Source organism: Dryobates pubescens, chromosome 27, assembly GCF_014839835.1.
Source record: "Dryobates pubescens isolate bDryPub1 chromosome 27, bDryPub1.pri, whole genome shotgun sequence".
Taxonomy (NCBI): Eukaryota; Metazoa; Chordata; class Aves; order Piciformes; family Picidae; genus Dryobates; species Dryobates pubescens.
The window spans coordinates 11969537-11987454 of NC_071638.1; the positions used below are offsets into that span (position 1 = coordinate 11969537).

The 17918-nt window shown below is 50.0% G+C and overlaps 1 protein-coding gene across 1 annotated transcript; it reads right to left on the minus strand.

The window, feature by feature from the left end:
* Nucleotides 1–564: 564 nt before the first annotated feature.
* CREBL2 (cAMP responsive element binding protein like 2) lies at nucleotides 565–17277 on the minus strand. Its single transcript, XM_054173774.1, has 4 exons — nucleotides 17139–17277; nucleotides 8697–8894; nucleotides 7164–7311; nucleotides 565–1214 (listed from the first exon to the last, which is right to left on the minus strand). The coding sequence occupies exons 1-4, from the start codon at nucleotides 17151–17153 to the stop codon at nucleotides 1210–1212; spliced, it is 366 nt and encodes a 121-aa protein (XP_054029749.1). The 5' UTR covers nucleotides 17154–17277; the 3' UTR covers nucleotides 565–1209.
* Nucleotides 17278–17918: the final 641 nt, after the last annotated feature.

Genomic DNA, 17918 nt, shown 5'->3' on the forward strand with positions numbered 1-17918 from the left:
GCCCCTCAGTTTAGGAAGGAGGTTGACTTGCTGGAACGAGTCCAGAGAAGAGCAACAAAGTTGGTGAGGGGTTTGGAACACAAGCCCTGTGAGGAGAGGCTGAGGGAGCTGGGGTTGCTTAGCCTGGAGAGGAGGAGACTCAGGGGAAACCTTCTTGCTCTCTACAACTACCTGAAGGGAGGTTGTAGCCAGGTGCGGGCTGGTCTCTTCTCCCAGGCAGCCAGTGCCAGAACAAGAGGACACAGTCTCAAGCTGCACCAGGGGAGGTTTAGGCTGAAGGTTAGGAAGAAGTTCTATACAGAGAGAGTGATTGCCCATTGGAATGGGCTGCCCGGGGAGGTGGTGGAGTCACCATCATTGGAGGTGTTCAGGAGGAGACTTGATAGGGTGCTTGGTGCCATGGTTTAGTTGATTAGGTGGTGCTGGATGATAGGTTGGACGCGATGATCTTGAAGGTCTCTTCCAACCTGGTCTATTCTATTCCATTCCATTCCATTCAAAGCTTCCACCCCCTAGGTGGTTTCTATGGAGGGAAAGCAAAGACACTGAAAGGCAGTTGCTTAGGGGGGGTGGTGTTAATTAATTTATTTGTTTTTAATGAAGTGTTGCTGAAAATCATCAGGTAAACAAGGACAGCATTTTCTAGCTACAACTTAAAATGAGGCCAAGAAACTACACGACAGGATAAAGAACACCAAGCAACAAAAGTTGCTCAAGGCAATGGCTACAACTGGCAGTAAAACTCCCCACCTGTAATCCTATACATGCCATAAATACAGGGCCAGCAGTCAGGTTTCAGTCCACTCATGTGGGATGCCTCAGATTTTCCTGCAGATTAGAAGCTCCTCTTTTGTAATGGGAATCCACAACAGACACATACAAGAGACTCAGCTCCTGGCATGACCTAGCAGGGAAATGAATGCTCAGTGGCACAAAGAGCAGGACAATCCCAAGCTTACCTACAGCAGGACACTCTTAAGCATAATGAGAAGGACTTAGGGTTCTGACTTCAGCTTTTCCTCTGATTTCTCTGCATTTCTTTGACTAGTCTCAAAAATTTGGTCCTTATATTAAACAGCAGCTTTAGAGCTCACTACAGACATTAGAACTTCTTGGGAAGCAGTCAATGGGACTCTTGACGCCAAAGCTTCTCCACCTCTTCATGATGTGACAGGAAGAATCAGATGAATTGGGGATGTGGATTCATCTTCACCCTAAAAATGTTGAAGGGGAAAAGAAAAAGGGAAATTGAGGCATAGGAAGTACCACGGAAACAGAAGGAAGAATTATTTCACTGTGAGGGTAATGGACCATAGGAACAGGCAGCCCAGGGGGAATTGTGGAGTCTCCCTCTCTGGAGGCATTCAAGACCTGCCTGGATGAGTTCCTGTGTGATCTGCTCTAGGTGATCCTGCTCTGGCAGGGAGGTTGGGCTGGATGAGCTCTCAAGCTCCCTTCCAGCCCCTACCACTCTGTGATTCTGTACAAACCCAACTGCATCACAGGTGCTCTCACAGAGCTGGGCAGGTTTCAGCTGTCAGGCAAGAGAAAAGCTCTTTGCAATGTATCTGAAGACAATAAAATCCCAAACACCTGTGATGTAAGATAGGCACCTTTTGAAAAGCACTCACCAGAGCAGAGATGCCTTGACAAACACTCATTACCAGATTATGAAAGCAGGCTGATGAGGGTTTTTAACATGCAATTACAAAAGGCTCTCAGTGAAGTGACTTCACTCCACTGTTCAGGGCTCTCTGCACAAAGCATACAAAGAGCTCGTATAAATTGAGACTCCTTGCAAGATTTTCCTCAGGAGAGAGCCTGGAAATGCTCATCATCCCCATCATCCCTTCTCCTTAAGGATGATAGAAAATGACTATGCACTGCTTAAGTCCAGCAGCACCATCCGGGCTCACTCTTACCTCACCTTTGTTATCATAGAACAGTTTGGGTGGAAGGGACCTCCAAAGCTCATCCAGTCCAACACCACTGTCATCACCAGGGACATCCTCCACTAAGAGCAGGTTGCTCAGAGCCTTGTCCTGCCTCACTGTGAAGAATTCCAAGCATGGGGCCTCAACTATCTCCCCAAGCAACCTGTTGCAATGTTACAGCACCCTCACAGTGCAGAACTTGTCCCTCACATCCAACCTAAATCTGATCCTCTCTCATTTCAAACCATTGCCCCTCATCCTGTCACTGCAGGCCTTTGCAAACAGTCCCTCTGCAGCCTTCTTGGAGCCCCCTTCAGGTACTGGAAGGCTGCTCTTTGGTCTCCCTGGAGCCTTCTCTTCTCCAGGCTGAAAACCCCCAGCTCCCTCAGCCTGTCCTCATAGCAGAGCTGCTCCAGCCCCCTGATCATTTTCATGGCCCTGCTCTGGATCCTGCTCCATCAGGTCCACATCCTTTCTGTCTTATACCTTTCTATAACAGAGTTCTAGTGTTTTAAACACCAAATACTACAGACAGCATTTCTTGATGACTTCTGGCAGTTTCCAAGGGAGACCCACCTCAGCAAATGGTTCTAGATTTCATGGCAGGTGGGAAAATGAAGCACTTCCAGAATTATTTCCTTTCTTCAATACTTGTGAGAGTGAAACAGCTGCACACACTCACTGCAGGAGAAATGGGTGGAAGGCTACACCTCTCTGGAGAAAAGGAAGCTGAGGGAAGACCTTAGAACTCTCTTCAACTACCTGAAGGGAGGGTATAGCAAGGTGGAGGTTTGTCTCTTCTCCCTAGTAACAGGTGACAGGGCAAGACAAAATGGCCTCAAGTTGCATCAGGGCACGTTTAGGTTATAAGAAGCATCATCTTCACTGAAAGGGTTCTCAAAGACTGGACCAGGCTCCTTAGGGAGGTGGCTGAAGCCCCATTCCTGGAGGTGTTTAAAGAGGCAGAGATGTGGTGCTAAGAGAATAACCCCAGCTCCATCATTCTATCCTCACAGCAGAGGTGTTGTAGCTCTTGGATCATCTTTGTGAGCCTCATCTGGACTCATTCGAACAGCTCTGTGTACTTCTTGTGAGCAGAACTGGAGGCAGCAATGGAGGTGGGGTCTCAATAGAGCAGAGTCAAGGAGCAAAATCCCCCCTCTCACCCTGCTGCACTCACTCCTTTGCCTGCAGCCCAGCACACAGCTGCCTTCTGGGCTGCATGAGGGCACTGCTGGCTGGAGAGACCAAAGCTGCATTTGTAACACAGAATTATAGAATTGATAGGGTTGGAAGGGACCTCAAGGGTCATCTAGTTCCAACCCCACTGCCATGGGCAGGGACACCTCACACTAGATCAGGTTGCTCAAAGCCACATCCAGCCTGGCCTAGAGCTGAGCGGAGCTGTTCGGTCATGCAAACCATAACCTCTCTGGATGTTTTCTACATCCTTGATTCAAAAAGGCACTGAAGCACAGAGATAACATTTGAAATATGTGGAACCACAATACACAGTTTACATGTGTAATTCTAATTAAAAAAAATAAATAAATGAGAAGTGCTACACTTCTGGCATGATCATGTCACAAAATCCAACTAGTTGAAATAGTTCTGGACATCGAGCCAAGCGGTGGCTCTTCTCCCCTGCTTCAGAGAATCTGTGAATCCAGGAAAACAACAGGCAAGAACTCAAGAGACAAAAATGCCAGCACTTCCAGGCTGGCTTTGCTGCTGGCTTTCAGAATAAACTGCAGCTTTGAGTTAACACAGCAGGTCTGTGGGGTCATGACCATCACAGCCGCCCCATCTCTGCCTCACTGGTATTTAACCTCTCATTAGTTTTCCATGTCCATGCAGCTTGAAGGTAAGGAGGCCTACAGAGAGACTTAGACAGGTTGGATCAATGGGATGAGCTTCAACAAGGCCAAGTGCTGGGTCCTGCATTTGGGCCACAACAACCCTGTGCAGCACTACAGGCTTGGGACAGTGTGGCTGGAAAGGTGTCCAGCAGAAAGGGACCTGGGGGTGCTGATCAACAAGAGGCTGAACATCAGCCAGTAGTGTGTTCAGGTGGCACAGGAAGCCAGTGGCATCCTGCCTTGGATCAGCAATGGGGTGACCAGCAGGAGCAGGGCAGGGATTGTCCCCCTGTACTCAGCACTGCTGAGGCCACCCCTGGGTGCTGGGTTGGGTTTTGGGCACCTCCATAGGACAGAGACATTGAGGGGCTGGAGCAGGTGCAAAGAGGAGCAGCTAAGGTGGGGAAGGGACTGGAGAATCAGTCTGATGAAGAGTGGCTGAGGGAACTGGGACTGTTTAGTGTGAGGAAGAGGAGGCTGAGGGGAGACCTTATGGCCCTCTACAGCCACCTGGAAGGACAAGAGAGAGGTAGAGGCTGGTCTCTTCTCACAGGGAATTAGTGCCAGAACAGAAGGGAATGGCCTCAAGCGGCACCAGGGGAGGTTTAGGCTGGGCATTAGGACAAATGTTGTCCCTGCAAGAGTGGTCAGGCATTGGAAGAGGCTGCCCAGGGAGGTGTTAAAGGTTGTTCAGATGTGGTGCTTAGTGATGTGGTTTAGTGGTGACCTTGGTGGAGCAGGGCTCATGGTTGGGCCTGATGACCTCAAGGGTCCTTTCCAACCTGAACGATTCAAGGATTCTATTTGTAGCAATTGCTAAATAAAGTACACTTGTGGAGGGTCTAGAGCATAAACTTCAAACCAGGATTCACATGAGTGCTCAGAATGGCATGCTGAAAACAGCTGTGTTGGACACTGGAATACGGCACTTCATTATTCTCACTGCTTCCCATTAATCCTGAGCTGAGAGAACGCTAAACAGCCCCAATTAGCTCAACAAAAAGAAGGCGACGTTCAGTCTAGGGAAGCCATTCATCAGAATGTTTCTTCTATGAAACAAACAGAAAGAACACAAGATGAAAAATAATAGTAATAATAATACTATGTTCCATGCATTTCATAACACACAAACACAGACACTGTCACAAAGAGTGAGCAAGCTAAAGCCCTGCTGAAAATCCTCAGAGCTCTACTCTCCACATCAATCAGATCAATGCAGAGAAGCTTGTCCAGGACAAGCAGCAGTCTAAAGAAAGGGGCCAGCTCCCTGGTGATAGCTAGGGTGAGGAAATCAGCTCACAAGACTTCTGCCATCACTTTGCATCAGAAAACCAAACTGCTGCAGCTTATTTTCCTTGCTAGCAGTGCTTGGCATTCTTGCTGGCTGAGAAACCATAGCACAGCAGGATTCAGGTGAAGTTCATTGAATTGTTAGGGCTGGAAGAGACCTCAAGGATCATCCAGTTCCAACCCCTCTGCCATGGGAAGGGACACCTCACACTACATCAGGCTGCTCACAGCCACATCCAGAATGGTCTTAAAAGCCTCCAGGGATGAGGATTCTACCGCCTCCCTGGACAACCTGTTCCAGTCCCTCACTACCCTCATGCTGAAGAATTTCTTCCTAACATCCAGTCTGCAGTTACCCCTTTCTAGTTTTTTCCATTCCCCCTAGTCCTATATCACTACCTAACACCCTAAAAAGTCCCTCCCCAGCTTTCTTGTAGGCCCCCTTCAGATAGTGAAAGGCCACAATAAGGTCTCCTCAGAGCCTTCTCTTCTCCAAACTGAAGAACGCCAACTCTCTCAGTCTGTCCTCATAGGAGAGGAGCTCCAACCCTCTGATCATCCTCATGTCCTTTCCCTGGACACATTCCAGCACATCCAGATCTTTCTTGTAGTAGGGGCTCCAGCACTGGATGCAGTTGCAGTCTAGAAAGGTACTAGGGCCCACAGAGTAGGTAGATACAGAAAGATAGCAGGGCACAAGGGGTGGGAGGAGAGAGTGGTTGTTCCACTGCTGGAAGCAAAGTGGAAAGAAGCTTTGACTTCCTCACTGTGAGTATGGGGGGTGGGAAATGCATCCTGTGAAAGTAGTACGGGCAAAGCACTGAGCAGGTCTGGCACTTCTCTTTAAGAGTCCCAATAACAAAGAAATGCTGCATTAGAAAAGGATGCTGAGAGCAACATCTTCATTCGGGTTACAAATGACAACACTGTTACATTCTTACTCAAAGCTTTTGATTCAGTTCCTTCTCCTTCATCTACAGTTCTCCATTCAGCCTTAGCAAAGCCATTATAAGATCCTCCTCTTGCTTCTACATTTCACAGAACCTCTCAGACTCCCACAATGGTTACCAACCACAATGCCAGTCTAATTCCGGGGCTCTGACACAAAATAGTCCCTATCTCTTCTTGTGAATGCCCAAAACCTGCCCTACCTCTATTCGGGGAGGGTGGTGTAGGAGAAGGGAAGAATAAGGCTCCCCTTACACAAACACCTCTTACTCCAAAAGCTCCACTCCATGCAGGCTTAGGAACACCACAGTCCAAGAGTTTTGTGGGGGGAGGAGCAAAGAGAAGGCAGCAGAAGGGGATCCTTGGCCCTGCATCTGGGGGTGCATCCACTTCTCCCACCACAGCATTCTTCTGCTAGCTACCAAGCTCTCTCTGCTGCAGCGCCGAAGGTCCTGCGCTGGCCTTCTGCAAAGGATGCACCATGGGGGAAGGTAGTTACACTGACAAAGGTGGCTTTCACATGGCTTCTGGGAAACACAAAAGCTAGCAACCCCTGTTTCTAAAAACCTTCCAGCTAAGTGCCATTCTACAAAATCAGTTAGAGAACTGCCTGTGCTACACCGAACTCTGTTCCCTTGCACGGACTTTAGATCACAAACTCTTTTCTTCTTTCAGCCCCCACAAGAACCTTATCTTCATTCCCTGGACAAGCACAAGTGAGGCAGAAAGAAGATTGCACAGGAAATCCCAAGTCCTCACTTTTGAGTGCTTGAATAATGCTTTCTTGAGGTTGGTTGTTTTTTTAAACTCAGGTCTGTGTTCTGTGATGCATTTACCAGACCAGGCTGTAAAAGATTAAGGCCTGGAATCTTCACAGGTCTCCACAGGCCTTGGTGAAACACACAGATTGAGTCTTCCTTTAAACTGACTGCCCAGCTTCCTAGCTAGTGCAGTTTCTGAGTTCTGCATGTAAACATCACACAGAGTCTCTGTACCACCCACTGAGCTCTTTGCTTCAATCAACTATTTGTGCCCAAAAGCACATCCTTGTATCGCTTGCTACAGCACAGCCATCCTCCTACACCACAAAAGATGGAACAAAATATGGATTAATCACAGGCTGGATACTTACAGGGATTGCTGCTGTTTGCTTCTGTCTTCACAGCCTTGGCAAGTTTGGTGGAGTTCTGCTGTGCTTTGCCTTGCTCCTCTCCAGTCAGCAGGGCTTTTATTTCAGAGGGGATTTTCCCTTGGTCCATCGCCATGCACCACTGCTTGTACTGAAATGTGCAAAGACATCAGGCATCAGCCAACTGCCAGGAGCACACCAGCAGACAAAACAGAGCTCTAATTTCTGCCTTCCCCTAGACTCATTTAAGGTTTGAATTTACTGGGCTGAAGCTTCTTCCAGAGCTGCAGAGCACTAATGAGCCAAGGTGGCATACCTGCCCTCAGTAAATCCTGCTTCAGCCACTGAACTGTTGCTCAGTGGCAGTGGCAGAGACAATGCTGTAATTATTAAACAACATGGAACACTTTGTGCAGTGCTTGCTGCTGGCATGCCAGAACTCTGTTCCAGTTCATGGCCTGTTAAAACCAAATATTTCACATGACTGGCTGCTAAAAGGTCCTTGCTGATTGTGCAAGGCATGGTTACAGCACATGTGCCTTACTCCTAGTTCCCTCGTTCTTCACTGGCAAACCCTAAAGCACACTGAAAAACCTGCCTGACCTTCCACTTAATCCCAGCCCTATTCACCTGTGGCCAACAGCCCTGTCTCTTCCAACAAACCTAATGCAAGGTCAAGGAAACATCCTCAGCTCCAGTGAATTTGCAATGGCATCTCGGCATCACTGAGGAGCTGAGCCTCTCTTTCCAAATGAGACAATCTCTTCAGTTAATGTAGCTTCCTTGGCCAAGACACCCATCCTACAGGTGCTGGAACACAGGACAGCTGTACAACCCTCTACAGAGAGTATGTTGCAAGACTCAAGCTCCCCAGCAGAAACAAAGCTCTGCAGAAAGCAGTGACACACTGGATAGATCTTCCCCCTTGATATTTTAAACATCTCTGTTCACCCTCTACCTCCTCTGTCAGAGGTTTTCCAACACAAACCCTTCCTAGGACAGGCTCTTTGCTTGCTTCCAGTTCAATACCAGCAGGTTAACTTGCAAGATGAGGTTCAGGAGGCAATGTAGGCAAACAGCTGAAGGCATCTGTTAGTGATGTTTTCATACCTCATGGCTAGCAAAATCCCACTCTCAGTCACAGTAATTGCAAGAACTGCCCATGAAGACAGGTCCCAAATAACCACAGAATGCTTTGGGTTGGAAGGGACCTTAAAGATCATCTAGTTCCAACCCTCCTGCCGTGGGCAGGGACTCCTTCCACTGGCCCAGGCTGCTCAAGGCCTCATCCAACCTGGCCTGAAAGACCTCCAGGGAGGGCACATCCACAACCGCCTCAGGCAACCTGTTCCAGTGTCTCCCCACCCTCACTGTGAAGAATTTCTTCCTAATCTCCAGCCTCAGTCTCCCCTCTTCCATCTCAAGGTCACTGTCCCTCATCCTAGCACTACAAGCTAGGTCAAAAGACCCTCCCCAGCTTTCCTGTGGCACCTTTCAGGTACTGGAAGGGTTAGGTTCAATGATGGCTGTCTTTACCATTTCAAGCTCTTCTCTGAGAGCACAGATGGCTCGCTCCCTGCTGGAAACCAGCTCTTCCAGGTACTGGTACCTCAGCTTCTTCCTGGCTCTGCACTCTCTTGCACTCTGACGACTCCTCTCAAGCTTTGCCTTCAAGTCTATTTTGGCTGGTTTGCGACCCCGCTTGCCTGGTTTCTTTACCTTGCCTCCAACCACCTGGAAAAGAAGAGCACAGTTAAAAACCTGTTCTGCAAAGGTGAGACCCCACTTCGAGTACTGTGCCCAATTCTGGAGCCCCTGTTACAAGAAGGATCTGGATGTGTTGGAAGGTGTCCAGAGAAGGGCCATGAGGATGAGCAGAGGGCTGGAGCTCCTCTCCTACCAGGACAGGCTGAGAGAGTCGGCGTTCTTCAGTTTGGAGAAGAGAAGGCTCTGAGGAGACCTTATTGTGGCCTTTCACTATCTGAAGGGGGCCTACAAGAAAGCTGGGGAGGGACTTTTTAGGGTGTCAGATAGTGATAGGACTAGGGGGAATGGAAAAAACTAGAAAGGGGTAAATGCAGATTGGATGTTAGCAAGAAATTCTTCCCCATGAGGGTGGTGAGACTGTCACAGGTTGCCCAGGGAGGTGGTGGAATCCTCATCCCTGGAGGCTTTTAAGACCATTCTGGATGTGGCTGTGAGCAGCCTGCTGTAGTGTGAGGTGTCCCTTCCCATGGCAGGGGGATTGGAACTGGATGATCTTTGAGGTCTCTTCCAACCCTAACAATTCTATGACTCTAATGCTGTAACCAGGTCATTGTTCCTGCTGGGTGTCTCGAGTAGAAAATCTTGCACATACTTTCACTGCTTCTTGAACAACAGAGGAAACAGGGGGGCTGTGGTGGGAAGTTTTCAGCAATGGCATCAACACAAAAAGGGAAAGGCAGGATTTCATAGTGAGGCTGGTACTTAAGCAGCCCCATTGGAAATGCTACTAATCTGACTGGGAGAAGCTTCACAGAATGGTTGAGCTTGGCAGAGACCTCTGGAGGTCATCAGGTCCAATGCCCCTGCTCAAGCAGGGCCACCTAGAAGTAGATGCCCAGGACCATGTCCAGAGGGCTTTTGAATATCTCCAAGGAGGGAGATTCCAGAAGCCTTCTAGAAGCTCAGTTTCTGCCAGTGCTCAGTCAGCCTCACAATAAAAAGCACTTCCCAGTGTTAAGAGGGAACCTCCTGTGTTTTGGTTTGTATCCATCAACTCTGGTCCTGGCACCAGCTGCCACTGAAGAGAACCTGTCCTGGTCTTCTTCAATACCCCTCCCTTTCCAGTATATGTACACACTGATGAGATCTCCTGAGCTTTCTCTTCCTTCTCCAGGCCTTCTCAGCCTTTCTTCACAAGAGAGATGCTCCAGTCCCTTCATCACCTTAGTGGCCTTTTGCTGGGCTCTCTCCAGCAGTTCCATTTCTCTCTTGTGCTGGGTGGGGCAGGAGCAGACACACTATTTCAGATAACTAGGAGGACATCTGGCACATGAGAAGTCAGAGATAATGGCCAACTTGCAGTGAAACTGTTTTAATGTTACCAACAAGCCCTAACCCTTGCCAGCACTGGAAATGCTGTATTATGAAGCTTAACACTTTCACTTGGAAGGAAACTAAATCATTCATCCCAACAGAACCCAAAGCTTAGCTTTGCTCCAACGACTTCACCCACAGCTCCAGCCTGCTCTAAAGATGAAACTTGTCAGAATTATTCCTCAGGCTCCACTTATTTCAAAAGGAACTCTCCTGAGAGTTTTCTACTAAGCAGGCAACTCAGTTACACTGAGTCCTACCCCTGCTGCCACCATTCTAGTTGGACCTAACCATTCTAGCTGGCTATGTTTGCCTTCAAAACATTGTTACCACAGCCTGGGAAATTCACATTTCCCTTGCAGAAATGTAGCCCCCCAGTTTCTTCTCCTATGGAGAGCAGATTTGGAAATCATTTTCCCCCTCTTTGTGGTTGCTTTTTTGTTTGGTTTGGGGTTTTTTTGTTGTTGTTGTTTTGGTTGGTTGGGTTTTTGGGGTTTGGGGGGTGGTTTTTTTGTTGGTGGTTTGGGGTCTGGCTTTTTTGGTGGTTGGTTGGGGGGTTTGTGTTGGCTGGTTTTGTGTTGGTTGGGTTCTTTTGTTTCTGTGGCTTTGTTTGTTTCTTTGTTTGTTTGCTTGCTTGTGGGGTTTTGGGGGCTCAGGGAGGGCTTTGTGTGTGTTCTGTTTTACAGTATCACAGTATCAATAAGGTTGGAAGAGACCTCAAAGATCATCGAGTCCAACCTGTCACCACAGACCTCATGACTAAACCATGGCACCAAGTGCCACGTCCAATCTCCTCTTGAACACCTCCAGGGACGGTGACTCCACCACCTCCCTGGGCAGCACATCCCAATGGCAAATGACTCTCTCAGTGAAGAACTTTCTCCTCACCTCGAGTCTAAACCTCCCCTGGTACAGCTTGAGACTGTGTCCTCTTGTTCTGGTGCTGGTTGCCTGGGAGAAGAGACCAACCCCCACTTGGCTACAACCTCCCTTCAGGTAGTTGTAGAGAGTAATAAGGTCTCCCCTGAGCCTCCTCTTCTCCAGGCTAAACAACTCCAGCTCCCTCAGCCTCTCCTCACAGGGCTGTGCTCAAGGCCTCTCCCCAGCCTCACTGCCCTTCTCTGGACACATTCAAGTGTCTCAATGTCCTTCTTAAACTGAGGGGCCCAGAACTGGACACAGGACTCAAGGTGTGGCCTAACCAATGCAGAGTCCAGGGGCACAATGACTTCCCTGCTCCTGCTGGCCACACTATTCCTGATGCAAGCCAGGATGCCATTGGCCTTCTTGGCCACCTGGGCACACTGCAGGCTCATGTTCAGCCTACCATCAACCAGCACCCCCAGGTCCCTCTCTGTTTGGCAGCTCTCCAGCCACTCTGACCCCAGCCTGTAGCTCTGCATGGGGTTGCGGTGGCCAAAGTGCAGCTCCTGGCACTTGGATTTGTTGAATGCCATCCTGTTGGACTATGCCCATCTGTCCAGTCGGTTGAGGTCCCTCTGCAGAGCCCTTCTGCCCTCTAACAGATCAACATCTGCTCCCAGCTCAAGGTCACAGGTCTGAAAAGCTTCTTTTGCTACAGATGAAACAAACCCAAACAAAGGAACTGTTTCCTCAGTACTTATTCTGTGCTTCCCCACCCAAATATTTTACTTTTAACATGAGAGCATGGGATAAGAAAGCCTTAAATTTGGCCTGAAACAGTACCCTGGCCATCAGGTAATATCACAGTATATTAGAGGCTGGAAGGGACCTCAAGAGGTCCAACCCCACCACCTGGAAGCACTAGGTCAGCCACTCCCCCACCTCCCTCTGAAGTCAGTGTTTTTTTCTTTATTTGCATTCTGATCACAGTGTTTGAATGGAGGGGGTGTGGAGAAACACCTAACACACACACCCACACACACCCCTACATAAAAGTGTTTAACTCTTGGCTTAGTGCTTCACCATACTGCATACAGTAGTGGGGTTTTTTTTCCCCTCAATAGGTGGTGCTCAAACCCTCAGAGTTCACAATGGAAAAATAAAAAGGGCCCTTTTTAATGTGTGATGCTATCAAATAAGTCAGCTTTGGCATTCAAAGAAGTCACTTGTTCTACAAACTTAGCTGGCTGCAATATAAAAACACTAACAGAGTGACTTGATGTGCTAGAACGGAGGGGGAAACAAAACAAACCAACCAACCAACCAAAACCTCAAGATTATACAATTGAGGCCATTCTTTCTTTGGAAAGTGAGTCAGCAATCACATGCCAACAGAATCCTACCCTCTCCATACTGCCTGAACTGATTTATTCAGGAATAGCTGCCCACCATCAGCAAAGAGAGGAACAGAAAGTACCTAAAGGAGGTCTAGAGGTAACAAAACAAGCACAATGCATTCAGAAAGGCAAAGAAAAGCCAATCAAACAAGCACCTCTCCATCTGAACTGCTAAATCATAGAATCACAGAATTGTTAGGGTTGGAAGGGACCTCAAGGATTACCTAGTTCCAAGCCCCCTGCCATGGGCAGGGACACCTCACACTACATCAGCTTGCTCACAGCCAGCCTGGCCTTAAATGCAGCTGAATAACTGAATAATCCACTCATTCCACCAAGCTGCTCTCCTTCATATCTTTAGTTCAGGTACTTCAACCACCAAAGATCAGCTCTGGAGGTCCCTTCCAACCCAGACCATTCCATGATTCCAAGATTCACTCTGCACCCAGCCTGGATTTGTGCCTGGGATTGGCCCAACCCAGCTGCAGGACCTTGCACTTCCACTTGTTGAGCCTCATGCAGTTGGCACTGACCCACTTCTAAAGCCTGTCAAGATACTTCTGGATGGATCCCTGTCCTCAGGTGAGTCCAGCACACCACACAGCTTGGTGTCACCTGCACAGCTGCTGAGGGTGTACTCAATGGCAGGACACAGTCTCAAGCTGTGCCAGGGGAGGTTTAGACTCGAGGTGAGGAGAAAGTTCTTCACTGAGCGAGTCGTTCGCCATTGGAATGTGCTGCCCAGGGAGGTGGTGGAGTCACTGTCCCTGGAGGTGTTCAAGAGGGGATTGGACATGGCACTTGGTGCCATGGTCTAGTCATGAGGTCTGTGGTGACAGGTTGGACTTGATGATCCTTGGGGTCTCTTCCAACCTTAGTTATACTGTGATACTGTGACATGGGTGTTAAATAGCACTGTACCCAGTGCAGATCCCTGAGGGACTCCACTTGCCCCTGGAAGAAGCATAAATGAAAGAAAAGCACTGCCCCCTTTCAGCCATGCCAAGTGCAGTTCTGTCTTCTGATGGAACCACACTCAGGTTTAACCCTTGGTGTGATTCCTACTCCTAGCTCAGCAGGAGGTCAGTGGACACAGGAGGCACTCACCATTTGCTGTCTGTTCTTACTTGCACCTCAAACACCTCGGGGTATTGCACGATACACCACGGCCACAGTACTTCCATTCTCAAAGACTTTTAGCACCTGAGACTTTTCTGTGCCAATATAAAGTAGTTTCAATCTTTGAATTCAACAGCTAAATAAGGTCTTGTAGAGACACACACTCCAGCTCTCTTAAAAAAAACCACAAACAAAACCAAACCTTTACACTGAGTTCTGACCCTCCAGAAGCATGAGCTAGCACTCAAGGTGGGAGTCCCACCATTATCATAGTAGAGTATCATAGAATCAGTCAGGGTTGGAAGGGACCACAAGGATCATCTAGTTCCAAGCCCCCTGCCATGGGCAGGGACACCCCACACTAGATCAGGCTGGCCACAGCCTCAGCCAGCCTGGGACCTCCAGGGACAGGGTCTCAACCACCTCCCTGGACAACCCATTCCAGGGCTTCACCACTCTCATGGTGAAGAACTTCCTCCTCACATCCAGCCTGAATCTCCCCACCTCCAGCTTCATTCCATTCCCCCTAGTCCTATCACTACCTGATATCCTGAGAAGTCCCTCCCCAGCTTTCTTGTAGCCCCCTTCAGATACTGGAAGGCCACAATTAGGTCACCTTGAAGCCTTCTCTTCTCCAGACTGAACAGCCCCAACTCTTTCAGTCTGTCCTCATAGGAGAGGAGCTCCAGCCCTCTGCTCATCCTCCTGGCCCTTCTCTGGACACCTTCCAGCACCTCCAGATCCCTCTTGTAACAGGGGCTCCAGAACTGGATGCATTACTCCAGGTGGGGTCTCACCAGAGCTGAGTAGAGGGGGAGAATCCCCTCCCTTGACCTGCTGGCCACACTTCTCTTGATGCAGCCCAGGATCTGATTGGCTTTCCGGGCTGCAAGTGCACACTGAGAGCTCATGTTGAGCTTCTCCTCCACCAGCACCCCCAAGTCTCTCTCCTCAGGGCTGCTTTCCAGCCAGTCACTGGCCAGCCTGGATTTGTGCCTGGGGTTGCCTCGACCCAGATGCAGGACCCTGCACTTGGTCTTGTTGAACCTCATGAGGTTGGCTTGTGCCCACCTCTCCAGCCTGTCCAGGTCCCTCTGGATGGCATCCCTTCCCTCCAGCGTGTCTGCTGCACCACACAGCTTGGTGTATTCAGCAAACTTGCACTCAATGCCACTGTCCATGTGGCATTTGTTATGTATCTGTATGTGGCATCCATTTGTTATGCATTTGTATGTGGCATCCAGAATAGAATAGAATAGACCAGACCAGGTTGGAAGAGACCTTCAAGATCATCACATCCAACCCCTCAACCAATCCAACACCACCTACACAACTAACCCATGGCACCAAGCACCCTATCAAGTCTTCTCCTGAAAACCTCCAATGATGGTGACTCCACCACCTCCCCAGGCAGCCCATTCCAATGGGCAATCACTCTCTCTGTATAGAACTTCTTCCTCACATCCAACCTAAACCTCCCCTGGTGCAGCCTGAGACTGTGTCCTCTTGTTCTGGTACTGGCTGCCTGGGAGAAGAGACCAACATCTGCCTGTCTACAACCTCCTTTCAGGTAGTTGTAGAGAGAAATAAGGTCACCCCTCAGTCTCCTCCAGGCTAAGCAACCCCAGCTCCCTCAGCCTCTCCTCATAGGGCTTATGTTCCAAACCCCTCACCAACTTTGTTGCCCTTCTCTGGACTCGTTCCAGCAAGTCAACCTCCTTCCTAAACTGAGGGGCCCAGAACTGGACACAGGACTCAAGGTATGGCCTAACCAGTGCAGTGTACAGGGGCAGAATGACCTCCCTGCTCCTGCTGGCCACACTGTTCCTGATGCAGGCCAGGATGCCATTGGCCCTCTTGGCTGCCTGGGCACACTGCAGGCTCATGTTCAGCCTACCATCAACCAGCACTCCCAGGTCCCTCTCCACCTGGCTGCTCTCCAGCCACTCTGACCCCATCCTGTAGCTCTGCATGGGGTTGTTGTGGCCAATGTGCAGAACCTGGCACTTGGATGTGTTCAATCTTAGGCCCTTGGACTCTGCCCATCTGCCCAGCCTGTCGAGGTCCCTCTGCAGAGCCTCTCTACCCTCCAGCAGATCAACTCCTGCCCCCAGCTTGCTGTCATCTGCAAATTTTCTGATGATGGACTCAATGCCCTCATCCAGATCATCAATAAAGATGTTAAAGAGCACAGGGCCCAGCACTGATCCTTGGGGCACACCACTAGTGACTGGCTGCCAGCTGGATGTGGCACCATTCACATACTGTTTATGTATAAACAAGAAAATAACTCCAATCTTAGTCCTATACAAGAGCATGTCACAGCCATGCCCCTTCACCAGAACATCAGGCAGGTGAGGAGCTGCTACCATGCTGTTTCTCATAGCCTTCTCTTCTCCAGGCTGAACAGCCCTGTTTGGAAAGGGACTGTTTGCAAAGGCCTGCAGTGGCAGGACCAGAGGCAATGGTTTGAAATGAGAGAAGAGCAGATTTAGATTGGATGTGAGGGACAAGTTCTGCACCATGAAGGTGCTAGAACACTGCTACAGGTTGCCCAGGAAGGTAGTTGAGGCTCCATGCCTGGAGATACTTCAGGTCAGGCTAGACAAGGCTCTGACCAACCTGATTTCCTGGAGGATGTCCCCAGTGATGGCAATGGTGTTGGACTAGATGGGCTTTAGAGGTCCCTTCCAACCCCAACCATTCTATGATTCTATGACAATACCGTAACCACTACTGTAGTAAGCTGAAATACCCAAACTCACTGGGGATTTTCAGATGCAAAATAAGGCACTGAATGGACATAGCAGTTATTTCCTTAGTCCTCACACGTGCCATGTAGATCCTGCTTTAGGGGCACCCCAGTGCAAGCAGGCAGAAGAGACATCCTTTGCACATCTGCTGATATTTTGCTCTGCTTATAAGCAGAAAATCTCCCTCTCCAGAGATGCCAGTGTGCTTTTCTCACGAGACACAGCAAGGACAGAAGCACCATCACCCATTACAAGGCTGCAACACAAGCTCCTACCCGAATGCCTTAGCATTTGTCCACACCTGCTATTTACCTAAGAAATACAAGGTGTTATAGGAACATGATTTCCCACACAACACCAGACCACTGATCTGTACCCAAACTTTGGCCCACGCCTAGAGCCTTAAGGAAAAGCCAGCAGCAGCATCCGAGCACTGTGCTCCACTGGAGGCAGCATGCGGGGAGCACGATAGGGACAACCTCTCCTCCCTGCCGGCAAGGACCAGAGGCCTTCCAAGGATTTCAGGGCAGTTTATTGCAAAAGCCTTCAGCAGGAGCACTCGCTTCACGCACAGCTACCCCCTAACTGCTGTGAGGCGTTGCGGGGACGGTTATATCACACAACTGCACACCCCTGGGCGCCTGTATCCGTTGAGTTCAGAGGCCGGAGGATTACCCGACCTCCCCGCACCAACTTGTTACCTCACCGGCTGCCCTCGGCCCCAAACCAGGCCCAGCTCCCCGGAAGGCCTCTCAGCCGCTTACCTTGCTGTCATCCATGTGTGCCGCCGGCCCCGCACCAGAGCCGCCCACGTCCTCGATCCGGCGGCCACCAGCACTCAGAGGCCACTACGGCGACCCATCGCCGCCGCCATCACTCACCGCCCTGTTTGTTTACAGCCGCCCGCCCTGCCCCGCAATGGGGCGGGCCGGCGAAGCGGTGCATGCTGGGAATAGTAGTCTCGCACGACCTCATCACGATTGGACGGCCGCAGATGTGGGGCGGAAGAAACTACAACTCTCAGCAGGCCCCGCGGGGAGAGGCCGGGTGCGGTGCAGCCCTTGGTCCCGGCCCCCCTGGGCGGGAGAACTATATTCCCCACACGGCTGCGCGCTGCAGCTGCTCTGTTCCCGCCCTGCCCTCCCGCTGAGGCGTAGTGGGAGGCTCAGGGGTCTGCGCCGGGTGCCGGTTCTCGGTTGTTTCTTGTCGGATCCGACTCTCATAGAGGCTTTCCAGAGCTCTGAGCCCTTATTTTAGCCCGACTCGTTCCTGCCGCTGATAAAAGTACTGACAGTGCCTCCTTCGCCACCGTGTCCAAGCTAGCTGGCAGCATCCCTGCCAGGCAGCAACCTCTCGTGATTGTTACAGAGCCATTAGAGTTCCAGATGAAGAGCTGAATAAGGACAAACAAATAAACCGGCCCCCAAATAAAGTTTCCTGCTATTGCTTGCCATGCTTTGCCCTTCGAGCTCTTGGAGACAGCTGAGTTTCCGTGGTCACTTGGGTGCTGCATGGTGTCCAAGAGCTGAGGTCCCAAGCGGCCC